Source organism: Pezoporus flaviventris, unplaced genomic scaffold, assembly GCF_033815535.1.
Source record: "Pezoporus flaviventris isolate CSIRO_AGI_PZ_B2104156 unplaced genomic scaffold, CSIRO_AGI_Pfla_v1 ptg000031l, whole genome shotgun sequence".
NCBI lineage: Eukaryota > Metazoa > Chordata > Aves > Psittaciformes > Psittacidae > Pezoporus > Pezoporus flaviventris.
In genome coordinates this window covers 16,904,686-16,931,860 of record NW_026892579.1, presented here as the reverse complement: position 1 = coordinate 16,931,860, position 27,175 = coordinate 16,904,686, and the positions used below count along the sequence as shown (strand labels likewise).

General features: G+C 39.4%; 1 protein-coding gene across 8 annotated transcripts in view; it reads right to left on the bottom strand.

The window, feature by feature from the left end:
- Nucleotides 1-18,425: 18,425 nt before the first annotated feature.
- Nucleotides 18,426-27,175, bottom strand: part of MAP3K7 (mitogen-activated protein kinase kinase kinase 7) — a 47,865-nt gene continuing 39,115 nt past the window's right edge. For 7 of the 8 annotated variants that reach the window (XM_061460287.1, XM_061460288.1, XM_061460285.1 and 4 more), the window contains 4 exons: nt 24,723-24,831; nt 21,887-21,948; nt 21,222-21,337; nt 18,426-19,261 (listed from right to left, as the gene is read on the bottom strand). In XM_061460287.1, coding sequence (XP_061316271.1) covers nt 19,081-19,261; nt 21,222-21,337; nt 21,887-21,948; nt 24,723-24,831 — 468 coding nt within the window. In that variant the 3' untranslated portion in view covers nt 18,426-19,080. Of the gene's footprint in view, nt 19,262-21,221; nt 21,338-21,886; nt 21,949-22,774; nt 22,862-24,722; nt 24,832-27,175 lie in introns of all 8 variants that reach the window. The other variant, XM_061460292.1, reaches the window with a different exon arrangement.

Below are 27,175 nucleotides of genomic sequence, written 5' to 3'. Positions count from 1 at the left end.
ACCCAAGGGAGTTTTTTCTTATGTGCATACCTTATATTATAATGTATGAAATATTGTAGCTAATGAGTCCTACTTACGTGAGATGTTAATACATCCACATCCTCTACTACTTTGTCTTTTGACATTTTAGAGCCTCTTCTTTTCTTTTTTTTTATGGAAGCTATAATTTTCTTGAGTACACTATCATGAATTCATTTAAAGACCTAAAAGCTCAACTGTAGTCTAATTGTGACATAGATATCAGTAATACGAAATCTGCTTTTGCAATGCAAATGCCTGTCTATTAGCAGAATCTTGTACATTTGATTCTGAGTTTGGAGCAGCAGCTGTTTATTCAGTTCGCAGGTTTCTTGTGGTTTGTGGTTTCTTGTGGTTTAAACATTTGCAGGGTGTAGACACTAACGAGAGCACTGAATTGTTTACGGTGATCTTTGAAGCAGCATTGCAGATTTGTTACGACTTTTTGCCGGGCCAGCAGAAACATATTAGCCTCTCCTTATGCAAAGTCCCACGTGCAGAGTAACTTCTCTAATCCAGCACTTCAGGACCATGCCACCATGCAGGTCAATGAGAGTTTATACTGCTGCTGTATGGCAGTTGATCACACCCTTTCTTCAGCTCTTTCATTTGGAGGTTTGTCTTTTCCCCAAAATAGGCCATTCAGGCATAAAGGGGAAAAAAAACCCAACCCAAAACCTCAAACCAACTAAACCAAAACCTAATTTTAAAGTGCTAGCAGCAAAAGCCCATGTAAGATCATTGGACAAGGAAGCAAATTAGGTCTCATCTCAACAACTCATGAACCAGCTCTGTAAAGCCGGCTCTGCACCAGGAATACAGGAACACCCTCTCCTAGTTGGGAACCCATCTCTTACAACAACAATCTCTTACCAGAAACTGTGAGGCAGTGCTCCCCTCACCTTTCCTGTGTACTTTTGTTGGTAATTCCAAGCCAGTTCCACCACTGCCTGTTTTCCACTTCAGTAGTCAGCAAAATGACTTTCCAGGAGCCTGTTCACTTCATGAAAAGCTCCCTTGCATGAGCTCTTGGGAGAAGGGGCTGTTTGTCCCAGAGTAAGTCATTAGACTTGTCCTAACAACTCCTAACTTGATAAATATTGATTGCAGAGTGGTCCACTAGATCGTTGTTGCCTCCATTGGGAAGGAGAGGAAGATTTAGTTGAAATACGTTGGGCAAACCTCTGGCGAGATATAATTGTTGAAACAATATTGTACTATGGAGGAACAGGAAAAATTAATCTCACATTCCCCTTCTACCTAATTCTCGATTACATGCAGTCTTCCTTAGGTATATGGCAAAAGGGAGCCCTCTAGGGTAAGAATTGTATAGGAAGGACTCAGTTTTCAAGATGTTTCACAGCTGGTTTTGGTTTGTACTTCAGCAGTTATGAAGGTTCATGAAATATGATGATTTATGTTGTAACCTCCAGCTCAAGGGAAACCCAAGCTGCTCACTGAAGGCCAGGACACTGCCAGCAGAAAGATCGCCATGTCTATGCCATGCTTCTCTAAGCATTTGTCAAAAAACAGGCTGGAAGGGCTGGGAGTCCTTTGTAACGGCTCAGACTGGCCCTTCTCATGCTCCCTAAAAGAGAGCGATGGAGGATGAGAACAGCTGAAAGGAGCAGGATGAATGTGATATTTAAAAATACAAGATCTTTGTACTTAGCAAGTTAAGTAGCTTATGGCTTATGTAGGTTCTCTTCCATGCTATTGACTGAATGCAAGACTCAGACCTGCTCTGGTCCTGTCACCACAGCCCCAAGGACAGGAGAGCGCGACATCACCTCGTGGGATGGATGTCCTTCAAACCTGGCACAGCAGCAGCCTTCCCGTTGCATCCAGCTCAGAGGCAGCACAACTGCTGGGCACCATAGCCTCGTGCTGTTTGCTCAGGCAGGATTTACTGTCATGTCTATAGTGTAATAATACTCCCTCCATTATCCCTGCCATTTCACTAAAGCACATGGCCATACCTCAGGTAAATTACAGGCCCTCAACAGAAATTACTGGGTGTAACTCCCTGGCCTGAGTTAAAAGGATGGTAGACTAGACCTGGGGATTGCAGAACTTCTTCCTGAGCCTGAGAAACCGTGAATTGCCTTGTGAAGCCTGTGGCTTTGCACAGTACTGCAGAGTCTTATTGTTTTCAGTCCATTTTGTTTACCACCCCAATGGCAGTGATCTTACTGGCTTGGGCAGCTGCATTGCTAAAGGATCATATGACTGTATATTCTCTGGTCTTTCCTTCTAACACAGAAATACCATAGACAGTAACAAATTCTTACTGAGGAATTGCTGTCAGGGAGGCAGTGTAAAGTATTTTCATTTTAACAGGATTTCCCAATTCTTTTTTTTTCAACCCTCACACCAAAAAAATGAAATAAGTAGTTTTGCCTTGGGTGCCAGCCTATGGTGGTTCGGTGGTTCCTCTGCCACACACAGCAGCTCAGCACTGTTCTTCCACTGGGAATGAGGTTTCTGTGCAGCGCCTTACTTCAGGCAATGAAATATGAGGTGAGAGTGTTTGGGTGAGGCAGCTGTTTGGGTGAGAAAGGCACCACAACTCATGTACTACTGTGCTTCTTAATATTGGAGTAGAGCAAGGGTAATAATAGCAAAATCCATTTCTGTTTCTTTCCTGATCAGATTCCATGGCAGTGTCAGAGAAAGTTATGTGAAAACTTCCTCTCAGACCTCAGTGCTGACCTGAAGTGTGCTTTGGATTTCAGGTTTTTAATTCCTCTAAAACTTTCAGCCAGTTTTGAACTGGCTTAACTGGGGTCATCCCTATGTTGATTTGCCCCTCTGCTATCTGCTGGGGTGCCATGAGTGCAGTGAGCATTCTCTGCAAGGATGCTTCCTTCTCTCTATCTCTCCTATCATTTCTCACTCTTCCATCTGACTGAATTTCTGAAGTGCATCCTGGTAACAACAGAAGCAGAGGGGCTTCAGGCACGGGAGCATGGCTCACAGGAGCAGGGAGGACTCATGGAGAGATCCAGCTGGAAGAGAAGACAAAGGGAGCAATCACCAGCAGGGCAAAACAATTTCAAGAGCTATCATATGGCACAGTGCCCTTACCTTCCCCTGATGGGAACAGCTTGTCTTCATCAGAGAAGTATGAAGGCTTCATCTTGGGTCACCAAATGACATCAGTCTGCCAAAATACCTTCCCTGTTGTAGCACAAATCTGGTTATTGGGTCAAGTATATTCAATACCCAGAAACTAAAACAAGAGTTTGTCTGTGACAGATGCTGATTGCAAAAGGCTTCACCTGGTAAAGAACTGCTCAATTAGTCTATGCGTCGCTCTGAAGGAACAGAGAATGGCAAAAGACCGGATTCTGGGTAATTGGCTGCCACCTCTGGAGTGACAGAAATCAGTGTAAAATGAAACACACAGGTGAGCTGCACAGTGTTTCCAGCCAATATCCCGGTCTCTGGACCAGAGAGGGGAGGTCAGAGCATGACTCTTTTTTTTTCAAAAAGGCTTTTCCATCCCAGCAAGCTCAATGTTCCCAACACTGAATACTTTTTATCCAAATACTCTGTCCTTGGAAAAAAAATCCTTTATAAAGGATTTGGTCAAAACCCAACCCACAACAACCAAATAAACTAGCAAGCAAAAACTCCAGGAGCTCCCTCAGGATAACAATTATGTTGCCTCTTGAACTTGGGAGAGGCATTTCCCATGGTAAATGTGTCTAGGCAGCATGAGGCCACTTGTAAATAAGTGTCATCCACTGTATTACAAAGAGTCAGACTCTGGTACAGATGTAGTAGCTCCAGAGCATTTATGAGACAAAGGATAACTTAACAGCTCCCAATTAGCTTCTAGAAAAGAATACATGGCGCTTAAGGTGCTCCAAAGAAACAGCATGCAACTCTTCTGAAAAAGCAATGCTGCTACTCCTTGTGATGCTTTAGCCTCCTGTGGTGCCAGATGTAGCTAGTGTTTTACTATATTTCTTTCTTCAAATAGCAGTGCTCAGGGGGGATAAACTTTACTTAACCTAATTAATTTTAATCACAGCTTTCAAATCTCATACTGTGCAAAGAATTACAAATTGGAATACATTAATAGAAGCCATGGTTTATGCTGCAAGCTAAGAGGGAAGTGTGCATTTACATTTTCTGCATGAGTTTGCAATTACCATTAAAGTAAAATTCAGTTATGTCCTTTTAAATTACTAAAATGTGAAGAGCAGATTGAGCTGGTCCCATTTGTTGTAGAAAATGACTTGAAAATGGCCTTCATTTCAAAGAATTAAACGATTCTTACTGAATAAGAGGTTTTAGAAAATTATTTCCAGTTGTCTAGAGTTAAGGTGTTTCCAAGCATTTTGTTTAAACAATCTTTCTGTTAAAATAATGGATCACTTAATGTTTCCTACCTGCTTCAGTACAGGTTCATGTAAGGAACAAAGAGAGTTCTCCCACGAAGCCTCACCGATGTATTCCTTTAGGAGTAAGCCAGAGAAACAACATCTCAAATGACCACATCCAAAACATAACTCCGAGGTACCACAGCACTGAGGATCTATCAGTCCAGACAATTTCCTTCCCAATGGGGAGATTCCTTCTTATGTTATGAATAATGGGAGACGGAGGTCAAAAATACCCTCAAAATATTAAAATGCAGCAGCTCTGGGGTTTCATTACAAACACAAAACTCTTCCATGTGTCTCTGAAATTCTAACTCTAGTGGGACCAGGCTAAAAACTTTATGTATGCCAAATGATTTAAGAGCCTTTGTCCCATTTTAAAAAAGTATGGTCTTTGAAGACTGATCCCTTCAGCCACTGGTGGTGACTGGGGGGCATTCCCCAGTGCCCAGCTGTGCCACTGCTGGACCACTCTTAGCAACACCTACTTTTGTATCTGGAAGACCAGGTGTTAAATTTCAGTGGTCTGTGCTGCCCCAAGTGCAGAGGCATCAGTTCCGGGGAAGACAGAGCACAAACAAGGTGGTCTTGGCCTTGCATCTATTGATGCCAAAACAACCTGGTTAATTTTACAGCACTGTGATACCAGATCAAAATGATCTGGCCAACTAGTGCTCATCTTCAGAAGCAACTTGATCTTGTAAGAAACTAAGACTCATTGACTTAGTGGAAATCTAGATACCAAGGTGCCAAACATCCTTTTGAGCATGCAGTTCAGATAAGTAAGTCATCTGGCTCTTTTGAGAAAGCGTTGTCTTCCTAGAAAAGGCCTTGCTTGCAAGAAAAGTTGAATCTTTCCGAAAGGAGTGTTGTCCTCGGGAGTGTATTCTGTGCTGCAGTCTGACAGTGCCCAAAATTGGTTTTCATGTAGTGTTGAAGACAATGTCTGCAAGAGTACAGCAGTGTTTGTATTTACTTCCCTGTATAAACCTCCTGTAACTTATCCTTTTTATTTTTTTAATTCAAGATCATGTAAAGTGAGCAGTGCAAGAGGAAAACCACAGTCTTGTCATAATTTGTACAGACACAGAAACAGTTTATACCTTTGTATAGCAAAAAGGTCAAAACACATGGCTTTGGGGAAAACAAGCAGATGTATCTATTATAGATGACAACCTTTAGCTAAGCTGTAAACTTCATGCTTATTAAATAATTGATAGTACATCAGAGCTTCAGGAAAGCCATGCTTAATGTGCTAAGCTTAAATAAAACGGCTTGTGATAATGATATTTTGTAAAACATAATATAAAGTACAAATTGACATACAGACCAACAGGATGAAACATTCCAATTTTATTAAACAGATTATTATACCTAAAACAGCACTGAACCTCTGGAAAAGGAAAATTAACCATGTTTTCACTGTGAAATATCACTTCAAACTTGTATTTGCAACAGAAAGCTTGTTGAGGGTTTCTTATCTTTAAAAATGCAGCTAAAATGCTCTGTAGAGTGCTTATAACCACAGAATGATATAAGTAACTTTAAAGGAAATGATGAGCTGATTCTTAACTGATGCAAATCACCAGAGGTCTGTGAGAGTAAGTGGAAACCTACTCAATGGACAATTTCAATTTTAAATAAGATACAGACTGCAGATCTACCAAAATAGTTTCCACATACTTTCTTTAAATTGCAACAAGAGGAGGAAAATCCACTTTTTCACCAAGCCAGTTTCCGTAGGTGACCTTGAGAATACATACTCATCTGGCAGAAGGAAATGCAAAACCATACCTTGTTTTCCTTTCTGTCATGCCCAGGTAAATCACTGGTAAGTTTAGAAGGTTGCACTGCTGTAGAAAAACAGAGGCAGGCTGTAGCTGAACAGAGATGCCTCATCTCCAAGTGATTTGTCTGCATCTTTTATGCCAGCTAGCAGGATTAGTGGTGCAAATGCCACACTTCTGCCTTCAAAAGAGCCCTGTGTGCTGCTGAAGCAGAAGCTGGACTCCAACAAGCACTTTCTGAATCCTTTCAGGGTTAAAACTAAGAAGCCACCATGGGTATGAGGCTTATGCCAGGGTTTACCCATAGCAGTCACCACCTGGAGCAGAAGAGCTCTGCACTTGTCCTTCTCCCCTTTGTTGGCAGCTGCACATACTGCAAGCATCCTCTGGTTGCCGGAGTCATTTCAAAGGCTACTCTAGTAATTAATCTGAGTGACTCAGGGACTGTGTTGTTTTTTCTTTTATTTATTTATTTTTAAATGTGGAAAATCTTAAATCAAAAGTACCACCCAAGGTGTTTATTAAAAGTAAATAAAGGCTAATTTCTTAACTGCTACAATCCAACTTCCTTTTTGTTTCTAAGCCTGTCCAGCCACCATCAGAGTTAGCCTGGGACTTAAGCAGGCTCTTTGTAGTAGCTGCAAACCCCAACTTTTCCCCAAGCACACATTTTCTTTGCTCTTCAATTATTAACAATGTCTAAATCCAGACACAAAACCATTTTGTACCCATTAGAGAGGCTTTGTGCATTGAACAGGCTCCGCTCAACGTTCCTTCCCAACAATTCAAATTCCAGACCAGAAGGAGGATACCATACCACTGCAATTCCCATTTCCAAGCTGTAAAGCCACTTTCAGCACCACAGATGATTACTTAGTGCATTTCAATTAGCTCAGGAATGTTCCCAGGCCACGGTGTTGAAATGAATTGTGCGCATAACTGAAGACTCGCTCATTGACAATCACATTTTTAAGTTACCAGGCCTGTCGTGTTCTCTCTGTGGAGCAGAGATGCTTCTTCAAAAGCAGTGATATTCCTCTGGGGGCAAGGGGAAAAAAACCCAAGCCATATTTTTGCATAATCACAGCATTCAGTAGTACAAAATTCACTGCTCTGTGGGAAATGGCAAAAACAAAAAGCCTCAGTAAGTACTAAGTGCTCAGTGCTCTGACTTGTTAATGCCAGGGAGAAATTGCCTTGCACAGGTGAGAATGTGAGGCCTACTTTGCACCATTTTTCTGCTGCCATGCCTTTATTCAGGGTCTCATCACAGTTACAGAGCATAACGTCATGGTTTGAAGGCCTCCATGAGCAATACTAAAAAGAAGCTTTCTTCTGCTGCTCAGTCCTCCTTCAGCAGAAGTCCTTCAGGAAACCCAGGTTATACATGACGTAATTTAGCCTCTGCTGGCAGTCTCAGTACTGTTTAATTAACTGCTTCAAATTTATTATGGTTTCTTGCAGATCCAGCATAAATGCTGTGTCTTGGCTACCACAAAGCTGACATTGAGAAATTCTCCAGAAAAACTGCATGTATTTATTACCACTTACATAGTGAAAATATATTGCTCCTGTCTGCTAGTATGCACAATAAAAAAGGAATAACACATTTTTCTTCTTCACTTTGCTTGAATTTAGAGGCCAATTTGTATCTACCATGTATATTGGCAAATAAGGTCAGCAAGCAGGAAGTTTATAACCCCTCTATGCCCATGTCCAACATTACATCAGAGACTGCAAGTAGAGGATGACTGCGTAAGACCTCTGTATTTGCCTAAATTTCAGTGATGAAGAGCATGGGAAAAAGAACGCTAAGCTGGGCATGAAGAAGCCATTGAACACAAACTGTAACTGATTGTGTCCCTCTTAATTTAGGGTATTGGTGGTGCAGATCTCGGGTACACTCCACTGGACGGGCGTTTGCCTTGGCTGGCTTCCTGGCTGGGGCTGGCAGCACCCTAAGCAAAGCATGTATAGAGATTTCTGCAGGTCTCAAAAGGCGATCCCCCCAGCAAGAGACAACGAGTCAGGTCTTCGCTAACAGCAACGGCATGCTGAGAGCAAACACAGAACACGGTGCCATCCTGGAGTGTGCTGGGCTTTGGCTATGCCCTCCTGAACTCAGCTGTATTTTCCGGATCACTGAAAGAAACTCTGGCACTGATTTTTATTTATTTAAGGTAAAGAGGGTTTGGCCTCGTTTCTCAAGCCAAGTAGGCCACAGCTCTCTCAAAATGATAGGCCTCTGGGGGGCCAGGAGTAACTGAGCTAGTCAAGAGATTAGCAGAATTTATTATTATGTAGCCCTTTAAGGGTTTTCTCCAGATATAAGTGAAACATGCACTTAGTTAAGTTTTGCTTGCTCGCTCACTGGTGTCTCGAGAAAGTAATGCTTTTTTATTTATGCCTATGCAGTCACTGCTGGATTTGTGAAAGGCAGCTGATCTTGCATTTCCTGTGTTCTACATAATAGAAAAGAAAGAATTCGAGCCTGGTGAGGAATTCTTTCTTCTGATGAGCACTGCATGTGGAGATACAGCTTCAGGCACATTCCTTCCTAACTCCATAGCATTTTAATGCAATTAAGCACAGTCACTTGTAAGGACAATCACGAAGCTATACCATCTCTGCTTAACTCTCTTTTGTCTTTCAACAAAAAAAATACCATACTTTTTAAATACTTTTACAGATTTTTTAACAAGTAACAATGTGTTTGGTTTAGAATGTTTTACCCTCTCCCTGAATTATAAAGTTCTTTAGAGCATTACCAGAAAGTTGTCTCTTAGATTGTTGCATTTCATTAAAAGTTATGATCCTGAACAAGATTAAGCAGAGTCAGCTAGTCTGTAGCAAGCCCCATGGTCTTTAATAAAAGCTTTTTATATGTAGGAGACACATTATCTCATGATGTAATTTCATCATCCTGCTATGCATATCCAAAAGATGTACCCATTCATACATTTCTATCCTACTTTCACAAGAGCTGACCTGGTTTGTAATTGTTTTGCTTCCATTTGTACCAGTTTAATGATCTTAGCTGCAAAATCCAGCTAAAAATAATAATAAAAAAAAACCGAGTTAAAAATAGAATAAGAAGTATCCAATCCTTCTTAAAACCAAAAGCATGAACTGTCTGGCCAAGCTAGATCTAGGAAACCTCTCTTGAAATGTGCTGTTTAACTGATACTTAATCAGCAACAAACTCACTGGGGCCCGCTACATAAATTACTGGATGAACAGGCAGGAAACTTCAATATTACCCCCAGATAAGCTACGCACCTTCTGGGAGGTCAGCTATGATCCCTTGGGACTCTGTTTTCCTGTAATCATGCTTTTTGGAAAGTGATTTGAAGCCTTCAGGTGAGAAATACTTGGCAAGTGTTACACATCAGTAATAAAAGTAGGCCTAATGACCACAACTTTTTCCCCTGCATGCTTCCCATGGGGCCAGAACCACCCATGGAGACTGTTCCGCAGCATTTTGCCGGTGTTTTTACCCTATGAGTTGTTGCAAGATGGGCTCCAGTTGCTGGTTTATCATTATAAGCCTGTACTGGGACTTGTGGATTTAAATACTGATGAAAATCCAGTCACTGGTGGAGATTTTCTTATTACCTGTGCTCGCCACATTGCCAAATAAGCTTTTGACTCCTGGTTGCTGTGATTACATTTTTTACAAGATACTGCAACCTGTGAGACTAGAAAAGTGTGCTAATGACCCCATGTCCTTGTTCTCTGCTTCCCTTGCTTACGCCTCTTGTTTCTTCACACTCAAGTAAGGAAAGGTATTGAGGTTAATATTCCTGTCCTTGAAACGGAATCTATCCTTGCCCCACAGGGCAATTAATGAAAACAATTTGGATACAGAGCCTTTCATCTCTAGGTCACTGGTTTATTTAGTAGGAGTCAACAATGACTCACACCATTCATTTGCCTGCTGGGTGGCAAACACAGGAAGAAATGGCTGTGCTAGCCTAGATTATACGCTTTTACCTTGCAAAAACACTGCCACAAGTTAACACCCCTGCTGCTCTTTGAGGTGAGTTGCGGTGGCTACAAGACTTCTTGTACCACAGGTCCTCCTGCAGCCTACCTGCAGGCACACACCAAAGCTACACATGGCCTGTGCTGCTTTTCATACTACTAATTCTAGGCATATTCAGATACACCCAGCTATTATATGTCAAACACTAGCCTTCATTCAAATAACAGGGAAAGTTATGCTGTGCACTTTTACTGGGAGAACTGCAGGTCAATTACATATTTGTCTATGAAATGATTTTAAAGTCTAGAACATGTTCAATGCACAAACACAACAGATGGGTCAAATGGATGTAGGTATCATCTCTGGTTTTCCTCACTGGCAGATGCTGACAAATAAAGAGTTCTTGGGGTATTAACATATGCTGAAGGCATCTGAGAGTAATTTCTCCCAGATTCACCTGTGTATCCTATAGGGAGGCTAACTTGCAAGGCAGACACATGTATGTTCTGTGTCATCTATTTCAGGAGCCTAAATATTGAATTACTGTGGAAGAACACGTCTCTCCCTTGCCTGTAACACAAGTAGGAGAAAGCGTCTTTGTGAATGCTTCTACTACCCCTCCAGTTACCTGCTCTGAGCTCTGAGAAAATGGTCGTTAGGGGAAGAATAACCATATACTGCATAGACAGCACCATACCCTACAACCCTGATCCTTGTTATAGGGCAGGCTGCATATCTTCAAGCCCACAGGAACTTCTTCCATTTGCAAGTAGGCTATGGGTAGGCTTTCCAACTCTGACAAGCACACTCAGCTCTTGAAAATAAAGAGAAACCTGCAGCTTTCCTTCCCATGTCTCTTCAGAGCAACTCAAAAGCCATCACCAGAGTCAAGGTTTGCTTACAGTCATGTTGAAAATTTTTGAACTCTGCTGTGTCTGAAAGAAAGGGGAGGCAGCATTAGTGCATTATCATCACTCACAGAAACAATGATTACGTCTGAGCAGATACCATGGGGAACATTAGTCCAAGTAAATATCAACTACTGGATCATAAAGGTTCAGGAGAGCTCAAAGTGCTTAGTGTTCATCATCTGATTCTTAAGGGATTTGTATTTATGCCACGTTAGTAAGTGAACATCATAACCCGCGATTCATTGCCATACTGTACAGCAATATTTTATGCATCTGACTGCAATAACACTGATGTGTTGCAATTTTTAACTGGCTTGTGGAGGCAGCTACTTTTCTACTTTGGACACTCTCAGGCTGGAGCACAGGGCAGACAATGGAGCTGTGAGATTTGAGAAATCTCCTGTGATGATCTTGCAATAATCCTCATAACATAAAGTGCTGCTGTGGTGGCTTGAATACAGATGAATAAATACCTTGCCTGAACGCTTCTGTATTTAAGGCATATTTTCGAGCCACCGCACGCTTGTCCATTACACAGCAGGAGGGGCACTGAGGCAGAGCATAATCAGTCAGCACTTTCAAACTTCTTTTAAGCACTTTTTAAAACATGCATTTATCCTGCAAGCAAAAAGGGCTCTTGGAGCCTGGCAGCACTACAGATAATTTTATATTGCAGTGGACAGCTCTTCTAACAACCACCACCACCAAGATCTTCAATATTAATTTACAGATCACCTTTTAATTGTTTATGATTTCTCTGGGGGGGGAATAAGTAATTCTGAGAAATGCTGTCTTTTGGTGCAGGAAGAAAATTCAAACAAAGAAACCTTAAAAGCAGCAAGTTGCTTATCACTATAAACCATTCCCAAGAAACTTGGCTATTGCTGCTGCTGTTGTGACAGTAGTGAGACTTCCTTGGGAAATGTGGAAGAACATACCCCTCTTCCTGCCCCTGCACATGCCGTTAATGGTCAAGGGCTACCATCCTGGGAGCTTGATGTTTGTTAAAGAGCGAAGAGCACAACAGTGTTTGTGGTTGTGACAGAGAAGGGGTCTCAGCCAGGCATGGTTTGCTGGAAGAGTAATACCTCTCAGGCCAGCTGACAGAGTTGGAAAAAGCCATTATTTTTGCAACACCATCATCATCCTGCAGGTGTGAGGGTAATACAACCATTTGCTTCCCTGCCCAGCCAGTTATAGACACCTGGATTAACATGCCAAATAGACTGTAAATTCACTTTCCACATGACAGTCTCCTTAATTTTTCCTGCAAATTTTGGAGATCTCTGCATTCTGTTTGATTTCAGAAAGGGACTTTGCAGGTTCACCTCCTGTGAACCCAAAGCTCTGCTTTCTCTCAGCCACTTCAATACGCAGACTAGAAATAAACACTCAAAGACATAGCACTGCTTAAAAACCTGTAATACCAACACCTGCCATTAGTCTGATGTTCTCCCTACTAAAGATACTCTGAAAATGACTCTCTGCATTGTTACAAAATGTGCTCCCAAATAAATCAAGTAAAGGCTAAACTTCCCTAGAGCAATCTTCTTTGTAATCCGATTTCATGGCTTTCTTCAGCAACTGCCTGATCTCTGTACATGAGCCTCAGTGGCAGAACTAGATTTGTAGGAGCTGAATAGAATTCAGACAAATGTGCGATGTGTTGAATCAGCTAGCTCCCCTTCCAGCTCTGAGACAGGGCACCAGAGAAGGAAAACGTCCCTAGAATCTGAGCTCTCAGACAATTAAAACCAAGTTAGATTCTTAATGTTCATTCCTTTTCTCTTCTTTCTTTCATGACTTACCACAATAGGATTCTGTTAAAAAGAAATCGAGTTCTTAGCCTGAGGTCCAGCTCCTGAAGTGGTCAGATAAAAAAAAAATGCTCTATGGAGAAGCAAATTCGCCTGCTCCTCCACCTTGCTGAAGTCACTGACTTGGGGAAAAAAAAGTTGCTGCTGCTGGTAGCTCTCACATGAGTTTACTGGCTCCTTCTGCTCATGGAAAGGACTAGCCCATTCACCTGTACCTGCTCAAAGCCAGCCAAGGCTGAGGTGCAGCCCAGGAGGTGCAAGATACATGGTCCTAAAACCACTGACTTAGAGCAGCTGAGATTGAAAACTCAGTTTGACCTATAGCATTTCTTGGCCAAGGCATGCCATAATATGCCAAACAAACAGGCCAGCCACATTCAGATCCCCAGCTGTGTGGTGAGGCTTTTTCCTCTTTTACTCTTTCAGGTCTGAGAAGTCAGAGCACTCAGGAGAACAGCCACAAAAGCTGCCACCACACCACTTGTTTCACTGCTTGGTTCCTTTGGTAGTGCACTCAGAGGGCTTACGCCAATACTAAGGGAGGCTTCCCTGATCCAGAGATGTTGAGATAGAGTGCACTCAATGATCAGCACACTTGGTTTTTTTTTCTCCAAAACAAGTAACAAAAATCCCTCCTCAGCCATCCCTTGGTATCTACTGTTTTTGATGAGCATAATGACCACTTCATCATGATGATCATTTGGTGATCACCTTAAACCTCACACTTTGCTACAGCTTCAGCGTGTTGCCAGCATGCAAGCACATCTGGATCAGTGCCCGGAGTCCTCTAACAAAAGCCAGCAGCACGGCTCTCACCAGCAGGCTGGCTAACATTTGGCCATTGCACTGTGCTCTGATGTAAGGAACAGCTGCACAGACCAAAATGACTCCTTGTGCTGTCTCTGCCTCTTAGATCCTATCTGAGCACTTCATTGACAGAAACAGTTTATGCCTGACAGACCTCAGAGGATGAGCTAAATTAGCTTCACCTCCTACCTCACAACAATTCCCAGCTATGCTCTAGACACATTGCTAATGATGATATAATAGGACTCTGATTTCCATGCACCAGGTTTAACTTTTCGGAGACAGCTGTTAGAGGAGTCTTATGGTGACAGGCACAGGCAGGCTCCTTTGGGGCCTTGGAGAACAAAGACGTTCACAGGAACATTTCTGCAGTGGTGGCTTGGCAAATATGGCCATCCTTGGTTGTCAGGACACTTCATTCCACCTCTTAGCTTCATCTTTGTAACCTAGTCTGAGTAGTCTTAAACATCTATTGCACTGACATCAGCAATGCTGCATCAGGAGGTTCAGTGCAAACAGCTCTCCTTTTCTTAAGCAGTTTTTTGGCCACCCCTTTTTTCACATTGCAGGAGCTACCAGGACAGTCACAATGGCTCTCTGCGCATTGCCCAAAGGTGGCCCAACAGATCCACCTTGCTACTCCTCATGAAAAAGAAGATTCAGATACTGCTCATAGGCATGTCTACCTCATCATATGATCTTCAAGACTCCTACAACTAGGAACTGTTTTCTTCTCATTTTCTGCTATAAGCTAAAATCGTGCCACATCCCACACGCTCAGCCCATGGGTTATATGAATGCAAGTTACTCCTTGATCCTCTGCCTAAATAGCACATAAGAGCAGCCTACATGCAGCTGCTCCACAGCCTCTCCCATTCAACACCAATGTTGGGAGGGAAAAATGCAGCTGGGAAAAGGGAAAACTATGGCATTCCCACCAGCCTACACATCAGCGTTAGCGGACTTGTATTTAGACAGGGAGCACTCACTGCTTAAAGGACAGGAAAAGGTCTGAGGGAAGCCAAAGCACTCCATTCCATCTGCTTCCAGGTTTCCCTCTCCCTGTGCTTTTTGCTTCATGAGACTGGATAGCCTTGAACTTGTTGCAATGATCTGCACCTCTTTCTATCTGTAAAAGGCAATAATTCCCAAGTGTAAGAGTAACTGGGCTGCCTTTGTCCAAGTTAGAATAGGGGTATCAACAATGCACGTGCAATTGTGTGAACACAAGCCTTTTTTATCCCTTGGAGTATTTAAAATGTTTAGGTACTTAGTGTAAAGCACACAGCTGTTAATAAAAACCTTTTTCATTAATACTTGTTTAGTATTAAGCCCTAGGATTGGCAGTGCTGTTCAATTATTTTAAGATACAAATTAATAATTAAACCCAAAGTATTTAGTCTAAATTCAGTTCTGCCCTCTCATTAAGGGCAAATGCATGACCCACAATCAGGATACAGGTTCAAAGTCAAAACATTTCCAGCAAATCTGTCCAAGTGCAGTAGAAGATATGAATCATCCCTGCAAGTAGAAAAGCGCTCTGCAGGCACAGAAAATAGCTGATGCACTCTCATGTACGCGCACCTATATTTATCTGTCTCTACAGAACTCAATCCTCACAGGCTTAGAGCACCACTCACCTAGTGACATTAAAGCTAACTATTAAAGCTCAGATTTTGGAAATAGAGACATTTATCAATTCTGATTTGATACATCCAGCTCTCTATGCCTATGCACGTAAGTACATAACACCATGCGTACGTGCGTGTATACACATACACAGACTTACTTTTGTAAGATCCTCCTCTTCAACCAGTTCACCACTGGACAATCTGTATTTTGAGGATTGAGTGTGCCACACCTCTTTTTGCACTTACCCTTTCAAACTTCCCTGTTCGGAGCAGGGCACCTGAAACAGCTTAGTTGTTCAAAACAACTCAGAACAGATTTGAAGCCTGATTTTGTGTTCTTCACAGGCACTGAGAAAGTTAAGGAGGGATGTCTCTGTCCGTGGTATGGCAGTGGAAACTCTCAAGCAGTAAAATCCATTACAAACAAGATAGGGAAGTCCCCTGGAATGGAATTTGTCTGAACTGAACAATGAAAGATGAGTGCTTATATTTTTGTGGAACACGCATACGAAAGATGCTGAATTCTTAAAATATCTTGATACTCAGTTATGAGTAAGACTATTCATCCTACACCCTAATTCTGCACACAGCAAGGGAAGAGCTAACAGCAGAAGAATTTTCTTTTGGTGGTGGGAACAACTGCATGATGATTATTCCCCACCCAGTGTGGGATTCCATTGGAGATCAAGGATGCCCTGGCAAGTGCTGGGGCATTACTACATGTTTGTGGAAGTCTCTCAGCTTTTATTAATTAGATTCCTGACAACACAGTAAAACCCTGTAGCAGAAAGCCACACTCTTCATTCCTGAATCATATGAAATCATTCACCATTTTATGTACAAGTTTTGAATTACAATCTTCAACTTCTTATCAGAAAAAAATACCCAAAAACCTAAAAAGAATATTTTGGCAGAACTGCAGAGTGTACAGAAGCATACTTTCAATTATACAATATCTTACAGAACACATACTGTAACAAAAAGCAGAGCCTGTTACCTTTTCTGAGAAGGCAGTGCCCAGACAAAACTAGGTGTTTCACCTCCATTATTAGAGGAGCAGCTTTAACTGGACGAAAAAAAAACAAAACCCCATGAAAAAATTCCTGAAAACTCCAGATAGTTTAACACAAAAAGTACATTTGTAAACAACTTTAAAACAAGAGCCTTATGAAAATACTAAAGGTCACTGAAAGTCAAGCTGTTAAAACTGTTCTTAGCCCAAACCACTATATTCTACCCTTATAGGATTTTTTTTGCTAATGATACAGAGACTTAGCCACACAGAACACTTCACTGTGAAACCTGGGCAAATAATTTTTCAACTTTTGGTAGAATTAAGAAAGGGACCATTTGGAGGCAAAAGTTCAAACTCCAAATTCCCTTTGAAAATTGGAACAAGAGCAATATAACCCAACTACCGACTGGAGCAGAGTTCAACAGTGCATGTAGCACAGCACTTATTTTACAATCTGAGACCCTTTTCAATGTAAACCCTAGCAAGTCATAAGCAACTGCTAGAAAAGACTTCTGTATTATGTACCATCAAGTTAGCATTGCTTTCATTACTCCAAGTTTGCCATAAAGTGATTCTTCATATACAATAATGATTTACCTAAAAACAGTGTCCGTGTTTTACGACAGAGCAAACTGCAAAAACTGTCCTGGGAAATGATTTTGTGTATTATCTACCATGCATGTGAAGTTGAGCATCAGTATTTATGCTGCCTTACTTCATGCTTCAGCATGTGTTAAGTAAGCTGCTGATCACTGCGTGTGTCCATTTTGGTAGAAGGACAGATGTATGTGAACAGCAATGCTCTGGATAACTTGTGCTATTCCTAATACTACAGTTATTTTCTCTGCCAATTACATTTTGCTATAAATATGTGTGCCCTTAAGTTGATCCCAATATCAATTTCAGCTAACTAATCAAATTATCTGCTAAGGTTTTAGGAATGATAACCCTTCCTTTATTTAAATAAAATGAGGGAAGGGTTTCTGACTCCCAAGGGTTTGCCAGTGATAGATTTATTTTCAAGACAGGATGACACTGTTCAGTAAACTGTTCGTCATCAGTAAACTGTTCGTGCATCCACAGATAAGCACAATAGTATTGATGTTTTTTGTCCAGCAGGTAGGAAGGGGAAGAGAAAAATAGTGTGAGGTTTTTACCCTTAATATTTTTCCAAGTTCTGCTCACTGGCTTTTGTGAGTAATTATTAATTTGTAGTAAGTCCAATTTCAGATTGCTTCTCTTGTATTTCAAGAGCTCAGCAGCTATACGGCAATTTTCTGTTTTCCTTTTGCAAGACTGTTTGTTAGTAAAACCCTGCCCACAACTGAGCATACTGAGAGCTTATGTAAGGAATAATTTCTCATTATATTTAGAAGTGCCTCATTTTTGCACCAGTTAAAGTTAATTCATAATCCAAATAACCAACCTGCAATGTAAACAAGTAGTTATTTTCTCCCACATAATAACAGTAAATAATGACACTGATCATTACATATTCTGCTTGAGCTCATTAAAAGCAATTCTTCAGTCATGAAGACAGCAGGCATTCTGTGATGGACTTCCTCTGAACTATGTTCAAATGAGTGGAATAACTGAGATTCCTGATGGAGATCTAAGCCATTTCCCTCATTCTCTTAATAGCTTCCTCTATTTGCATACTCAACTCCATTTCATAATTTGATTTAAAATAAATTCATTTCCCCAAACCCTTCTCCTCCCTAGCTAAACAAAACTTATTTACATTTATGGTAAAACTTATTTACATTTATGGTAAGTGCTTTTCAGCAAATAAGGTTTAAGAAAAAAAAACCAAAACAACCAAAACCCAAGAAGTGGTATAAGTGAGGGAGCAAGTATTTAAAGGTTTGTATTAATTTGATTTCTGAATTTTCTTCCAAAGATGCTGTAGGGACAAAAGCTTTAAAGGTCTTAAACACACTTTCACACAATTTTGATTCTCCCTCTCTTTTATAGAAGCGAACAACTTTGCCCAGTAAATCTCCTTCCTAAATTTTGCCCAGTAACTGCATGTCATTCCCCCAAGAAAGTAAAGAAAATACAAATTTTTACTTCAAATATTTTATGAAAGCAAGATTACAAGAAATATATTAGTCAAAATGCAGGGCTTATCAAGCACTGAACCAAGGATGCTGGCATCAGTCTGCCTACCATTTTGCAGGTGGAAAAAATACACTACGTTTAAAGGTAAAAGGCATTATTAATGCATCATGAATTACTCTAGTCGGCCAGCATCACCTCTGCAGCTTGATGCATGTTTAAGTCCTGAAAATAATCGTCATATTAATAGTCTGAGATGAGACACTGGAACAAAACCATTCTTAAACAGGGAAGTTTTTGTTTTGCTCATATCGAGGTAATAACCAAAAACTAAAAACAAGATCTTAAAATTTAGCAGCCACTTTAACACTTGTTAGGCTAGCCTTCACACAAGGAGCATGCATACAGCCACTGTTCTTGCTTTAAATTGAGTGCTGTTGGTTAATTCAAGTCACTGTTCTCTCACCTTATTCGATTAACCTGTTGAACTGGATGTCCACCATAGGAAAAAGAAAATTAAACGATGGTAAGTGTAGCAGACAAATACAGATCACACCAAGAAGCTAACACTCATGAGTTGTCATAATAAGGGATAATAATAACAATAAAAAAAATACAGTCTTTTCTGTGCATATTTTTCATTTGAAAGGTCCCAGGAAATCATGATGTGCCTGGCCGTTTCTGTTGCTGATTTCTGATGACGTCTAATTGTTTTTTGCATTGCTGATAGTAAGTTGAGAGACTTTTGTTTTCATCTAACAGCTTTTTATGTTCTTGTACCAGACGGGAGGTATTTTGCTGGTCTTTTTCATCCTGGTCCAGTTCCGCTATTAGTTCTTGTCTAAAAGTAATAAAAAAGTAATTGTTATTTAGAATATATTTCTATTTGTAAGATGACTTTATGCGTTTCAAATCGGTATTTGACTATCAATCTGAACTCATGGCTGGCGGTATTTTGTGCAAAAAAATTTAAAACCTTATTCTTTACTGTAGTCTGGGGAAAAAAAAAATCTCTTCCAAATCAAATCCATATTTAAACTTTAAAATAGCTGCTTGCCATAGCCTCAGTCTCTGAAATTGTCTTTTATATAATGTCTTTCAGATGTAATTCTACAGGTCACAGTAAAACAGCTAAGGATCCACACAGAACTTCATCAATTTATTCAACTCTAAATTTGCTGAACTACATGTATATTTAAAAATTCAAAAGGCAACTTAAAAAGACAAAATTGCAGTAATTTTGGTAACTTTTTACTGAAGTGCTGTTCTATTTGGACTTGAACTTCTTAAAGCAGTGGAAAAGCAGAATCAAATAAATTATTTTTGTAACCGTCATTTCACTTAATTTATGCCATAAGTGCTCAATATGTTTTTTTAGCAACAATTTGAGAGGAACAAATACACTGATAAACTTACTATAAATTATCCTGCAAAACTGATGTAGCAGTTTGTTTTACTATTTGTTTATGAGGTGACAAGAAGGCAAGCTGCCAGCTATATTTTAGCAACAAAATAGTAGAGGAGAAAGTTCATGTTAATTAATTGTTGCCATATGGTTTGTAATTACAGTTAAAGAAAACTTAATCATTCTATAAAGACTGAACTAATAACTACTTTAACCAGCATTGAATTCATCAATCACAATACTGTTTTTTTGTTTTAACACCTATGGGCAATTATGGTCTAAGAAAAAACAGTTTGGGAGAAACATGTATGCAAACTTCCTAGAAAAAAAGATAAAGTAGGAATCTAAAGGTAACAAGTCAACAGTTCTGAAACAGAAATACATTTTAATATAATTTATTGACCTTTAGAGACAACGGAAATAAAACCAAATTGCAGATCTTCAAGCCAGCTTCAGGATCTCCTCATGAAGTCTAAAAATTCTAGTTGCACTTGAAAACTAAGGATGCTAAGCCAAAAGCAAATAGATGATAGGTCAATCTCACTGTAACTTTCCCCCCCCTATTCTGCATGCTATTTCTAATGTAGAAGAGGTTTATACACTCATTAGCTATTCCACAAACACCAACGCAAGCTCCTCATTAACAACTGCTTGCCTGCAGTGGCTCAGACACTGGTGGGTAACAAGCTGATTACTTGGTCTAGCATGGAAGTATATATGACCTCTCAGAGCTGCTCTCAGGCATCATGAAACAGAAATTATAAGAAGCACAACTGAAGTTCTGAAACAGCTATAACTTTGGCCTTAATCCAACATTACATGCAGTTACTTCACTTATAGGCAAACAAAATCTAAGAGGAAAGAGTATTTCTGGTGCACAAGGCTGAGAAGGTACATAATGGCTTTTAAGTAGTAGGTCCTACACCCCCAGTAGAAAAACATCAGATGCGTGTTAATAATATAATCGTAAATGCAATGCTTGAAGTCAGATATAACTGAGTAAAATGAGTTAACTTTGACATATTACTCAAAATTCTATAATCCATCAATCAAGTGGTTATCTACAAACTAAAACTGAAATTCTTTTACTGGACAGTATTGGAAATAAAATTCCAACATTCCTTGACAGTCCAGATTCTTCATTTCAGATGATACAAATACTACTAGCATGTCAAATACACAGATGCACCACAGACTTTGAAGTAGGATTTCTCTAGAAGAGTCCTGATATTGATTAAAACTTCCAATTACCTTCTCTAAGCATCTTATTTGTACTGAACAGCTCAGTATTTCTATGAAATGTTACTTCATAAAGCCAGAAATAAGTTACAGATAACAGACTTGGTGTAAAAGAAACATACAGAAGAACAGAAAAGGTTAAACACATTTAACTTACTTCCTCTGCAACAGCAATGCGATTTCTGTCTGAACTTTCATATATTCTTGTGCCATTTTGCAGTGCTGCTCAAACACAGCCATAGATTCTTTGGAGTTCGGGCACGGTGCTAGAGGCTGAAAATAAATCAGACATGTTAAAAACTAATGAACCGACATCCTAGTATACAGTATGTTAGAATGTCTCTGCAGTGTATTTATAAAGGCTTTTCAAAACCAGTAAGCTTTTAAAAATAAGTGTTAAACCATGCCCTGCAAAATGTTACTGCAATGATGTCAAAGTTGACTTAAACCCCAAATCTATAGTTATTGACACAATAGTCTCTCCATCACAAAAGTCAAAGTAGTATTTAACCTCACACACAATAAATAAAGTATATCCAACAATTTAATTCAGTAACACTCAGCAAATAATGTCTTATTTTGACAGTCAAACTCAGCTTGTATTTGGTTTTAGGGATCATGTTTCCCAGGGCCTGTTTTTAATAGCTTGATCGAATCTGAGTCAACCAATCTCAGATTACATAATATATTTTTTTAGCCTTGGTCGAAAGTTAGACAGAATATAAACACAGGTAAATATGTAGCACTGTATTTTGCAGCCCAATATTCACACTTTAGAATAAACTAAAAGATAAAGAATCTAATAAAGCATGTATTTATTACCTGTAATTGATGATCTAATGTAAGATATGCCATTGGGATGGAGTTATCTGACCCATTGGTCTCTGTAACAATACCAAGAAAATGTTAATGTATTTTGAGAGCTAATTCTCTTCTTCCAGGAAAAAACCAACCCAAGAATTCTAAGTAATTTCACAATACACAGTCTGAATGTGAAAAGGCAAATGGTAACAGCAGTGCTCCAATCCCAAGGCAGATGAATCATTTTTTCTGATAAAGTTAAGAACTTCAAAAGTATGGTCTGTCACACCAAGAAGGAATAAAGATTAATGTTATCAGCCTACACTTCTAAAAGCCATGTAACAGCACACAGATTTCTTAAATACTATTTTTATACAGTTTGCAATCATGCTCTCTATTTATAAAAAAATTGTCATTTCATTCTTGTTTATGAAAGATCAGCCAGCCAGCCCATGCATCTAATGAGTTTAAAATTAGAAGCTGTGCAAATCAATTCTGCCAAAACAAAATAAGCACAACCTCCTGCTCAGTTTTGAAACCTGCTCCCAATGAAGTCTGTTAGGATCTTCCTCACAACATGCTCTAGGGCATCTTCTCTGCTCTGTAGAGATATTTGCGGGTAGCAAGGAACCCAGTAACCAATCTACCTCCTGGGCCTGGCTGCTCTCTTCTTGTATTGCAATTACTCTGTATTTCTCCAGTTCTTTCATTCCAGATTTAACATGGTTCTGAATTCTTAGAGACCCTATCTTTTGGTAGCCCACAATCTGGGGATTACAAGGTTACTGTTAAGCTTTAAGAGATATAGGAGTGAAGACACATGGAGAAACTACTGATTTTACAGCTGCATTATCGCTACTAGAGGATTACACAGAGGAGGGTAGGTGGGAAAAAAAAGGGGCTGCTTACCCATACCCCAATAGCACCTGCCACAGAGTAGTCGTGGTAGAGAAACTAAGGTGTTGCCCTCAAAGACTATGCTATCCTCAAGAGCAGCTTCAAAAGGAAACAGAAATAAGAGGGTAGAAATGGAGAAAAAGCGGTTAAGTGTATGCTTGTAAGGAAACTGGAAGGTGGTAAAAAAAAAAAAAAAGAAAATAACCCTAAAACCAGAGACTTAATCACTGCTGTATCTTAAGTGAGAACAGTCTAAAAAGTCCTTCTCTACATGAAACTATTACCATATATGGAATACTGTTACAGCAAAGGAATTAGTGTAATGCTTCAAATATATCAATACATGCAAAATACTTCAAGATGACATTCCTGAGCCTTTCACCACTGCGTCACAGAACTGTAATCCCACCTGCGATTGACCAGATTTGGCCGCATCCCGATTTTATCATTTTGCCTCATTAACTTCAAAACGTACCCTCTTCTACAGAAAACTAAAATGACTTCCTTCTTTAGAAATTCAAACGATTCTTTGTTCATGGACTGCATAAACCTAACAAGAAAAAATATACATGTGGTACATTCTATATTTACCCAAGTATAAGGTGTGTAATTTCTGTGGGTCAGAAAGCGGACCTGACTTTTAGCTCTAGTGCAGTGCTGCACATAAGGCCAAAGACTTGGGGCAAACTGTCTTCACACTGGCATACAATCAGCAACTTTCAGTTCCCAATGAACTATTGACTGGGTAAGAGCTTGTTGCCACATAAGGCAGCAACTGCCGTTAAGTGCTCACTGCCCAAAGCAACACAGGACCCATGCAACACAAAAGAGGAAACAGGGTGGGCTGTAGCAGTGGACAAGAGTTTTGGGAAATTATAAGTGATGAGGCATAGCGTGTGATCAGGTAAAGTGACAAAAGACAGAAAGAAAGAAGCACAGAAGCAAAATACAAGAGTATGTTGCTCCCCCCCACTAAAACAGGGTAAGGGGAAAGTACCCATCTTACGTAATCACCTTATATTTGGTAAAATACAAGTGTGCACATATAAACACGTGTGTATATATATGCTTGTGCAAAAGTCAGTCCAAATGAAAGTTTCCATTTCACAGTTGGTTACAGGAAAATAATGGAAGAGTGATCAGCCAAAGATGACGCAGATCACATGAAAGAGATTTCAAAATTTGAGGCACTATGAGGTACCAGCTTGAGTTTAAGATTGAACATGTACATTCTAGTGACAAAAATGTAATTCTTATTTGTGTTTCTAAAAAGAAAAATTTGTGGGCACCCACTGTTTTCATACAGTACAGTACTGGTTCTTTTCATAATGGAGTGCATGATGACTTTTAAAATTAAATTGTACTATGTAAATTACATGTATCCTTAATGCAATTTCATAACAAAAGAACAGTGATGCTACGGAAATATTTACAATACTTCTGCAGACACATGTTAATTCATTTAAAACCCAGTAAGATTGTTTGCATGTGTACATTCTGCATAAGCAAAATTACAACACAGATCAAAAATAGAATTAATGAAGCTGATACTCACCTACACAGCATTTCACTCCAGAAGTCAGAACAATGAAAGCTTTAACTGTGCATTCATGCTACAATTGCACAAGACTAAATACTCTAAAATCTCTTTCCTTAATTCCCTAAAACCACACTACAGTCAAAAAACTCATGCTAAACCACCTGCATTACTATCACAGTATGTACAGTACTTTAAATGCAAAATGCTTGCAATTTTATGTAACTTAATATAATCTGTGCAAAAAAAGTCCTTCAAGCCAGTGTGCAAAACAAAGCAGTAATGTTTTAATTAAAGCAGAACTAAAATGGACTGCAACTTTCAGTGCTTAATTTTGTTAAATGCCTAGGCACACATCCCATGCCATAATCTAATATTTCCTATTTTTTAAATGCAAAAATTAACTAATGAACAAAGGAGTACCTGCATCATCAGGTGTCCATGGATTACGAGTTGGCTTTTCAGAGGTTGGTCCCGAGGTAGTGATCATTCTCACACTAGGACTAGATGATCTACTGCTGTTTCTGCTCTCCTGAAGTGGTAGAATAAAATGACAAAAGTTAACAGAAAATTTTTTTTTTTAAGGCTTAAAAACCCAACCAAACAAAAAAACCACCAAACAACCAACACACAAACCCTAAAAAAACAAAAAAACTGCAACCAAAACAACAAAACATTAATAACAGAAAAATAAATGTGAAGAAACCCGAACCTATAGTCCTACCAGACACTCCCTTCCACAAGCTTTTACCCTGAAAGCTCTCCAGGTAGTTTGATGAACTTCACATGCATTGCATGGCCAATTCCATCTCCCTTTCTGCTTCATCTTTACCACAAAAAATAAATTGATATAATTTTGCTATTCAGCATAATACAAAGCAGTGCTGAACAGTATGTTTGAGATCTTTATATAAATGTGTGACATGATGTCTAGTCAATTTTACACTTCCATTCAGTGAAATCTAGCAGCTTTGTAACATTACGAAGAAATAAAGTTTGTTTCGAGTGTTTAATCAATGAATGGAACTAAATGAATGCAGCTTAGCAGCTATACTAGACTTCAGTATATGAATCTACAGTTTTCTTATGGTTCTTAAGTTAATTCAGGGGTTCTGCGACTCATCTCCAGAAAACATGAAAAACAGTATTTAATCAATAAGGATCAAGAAATCAAAGCAATTAGAAAATAAGTACATTATCTCTCACAAAGCAAATCAAGAACCAAGATAAAATTATGTAAGAAGCTCCTTTATATACACAGCTTGACTCCTCCAATCCCTTCATTTACCAAAAGTGCAAAAACCTATCATGAAGACTTCATTATCCTACTGAGCTGCTTCTTCAGAATTATTACTTACAGTTTCTTGTATTTCACATACCCCCTTCACTGACATAAAAGTAACAGAGTAAAGGACTTCAGACTACAAACCCCATTGAGTTTTACAGGGAAAAAATGAAATAAAAAGATGCTATTAAAACATACCTATTTTCAATATGGTGTATTTATAATAAAATTATTAAAGATCCTGTTTTTCAAAAGAACCACTCAAATATACATTACCTACAAACCGTGTTTCTTCATGACTCTAATTTCCAAATATCCTATCTTAATTTGACTTCTAAAAGTCAGGATTTCAGGCAACTAACAATCCAGAGTAACAAGATTTTACACACTTGAAATATCCATTATTTCAACTGCATTATGCCTGTCCTGTAATTCTTATTAATCATTCAGTGTTTTATGTCAGTAGACAGAAAAAGGGCTATAAACTATTGTGGAAATAATCCAATGGATGATATTATCAGGATAATGGCATTTTCAAAAAGCTTTTGTCTTGAAGTCTTTTTTAATATCAAGCAAGGTTTAAGTTGCTTACTGTCATTGTCCTGAGTTATGAAAGAAAAACACACTCTGCTGACGTGAAAGGTCAGAAGACAGAGCATTTAACAGCATGTAAGTCCTTTAAGCACAGATTTGTTGGGTATCTACAGCTGATAGCAAAGGGCACCTGAAAAGTACTCTAGTTACGGTAACTTCTCAATGCTATACCAGATTTCTTGCTGTACCAGATTGTTTTGATTCATCAACAGGAGAAAAACCCTCTTCCTTGATAACATTATTTAGACAAAATTACTAGAGATAGATACAAAAAAACAGTATCCGAAGCATATATAAAAAGCATTGCAAAATTCAAGGAAGTTCCCCAAAGTGAACACCTGTTAGATTACAGAGTTGAAGTATGTGTTAAGTGAGCTGCTTTAGGCCTCCTAGACACCAGCCCCTCTGACAGATAAACCAGAGCCTGTTCTTCAGCCACCCGCTTCTGCTACACTTCTACGGGTATCCTTCCACCCTTGCTTCCTCTGGGTGTCTCAATACACTCAAACAGACTTGTTTTCAGGTATTCTCAAGTAATTTTTGCCAGGCGGCCAAACCCACATGACATTGTTAGCTTCCATTTCCTCAGACTTCCAGTCTTGAAAAACTGCCACACTCCAAGGAATAATCTTGCCCCAGTTTAATTTAAACAGGCAACCCAATTTAAAGAAATCATTGTTACTAGCCCTCCTCAGCTAGGATTTTATCTCACTGTGAAAGGGGATGAAATAAAGTATATCTGTGACCAGTTCTGAAAATGATGCAGACAGAATGATTCATCTGTATAATATCAGATCCCCTAAAATATCACACTTAGGCTGTATGCATGTGGGCATGTACATTCTAAGCTTGCTTCTCAACTGTTCAATAAAGTATGTGTTTTTTTTTTAAATATATTTTTATTCCACTTCAAAGTAAACTGTAAGAGTTATGAAGGCCCAGCAACAGTTACTAAAAAAAAGCATGAAAGAGGAGATAGTTTGGTATTAACTGTAGT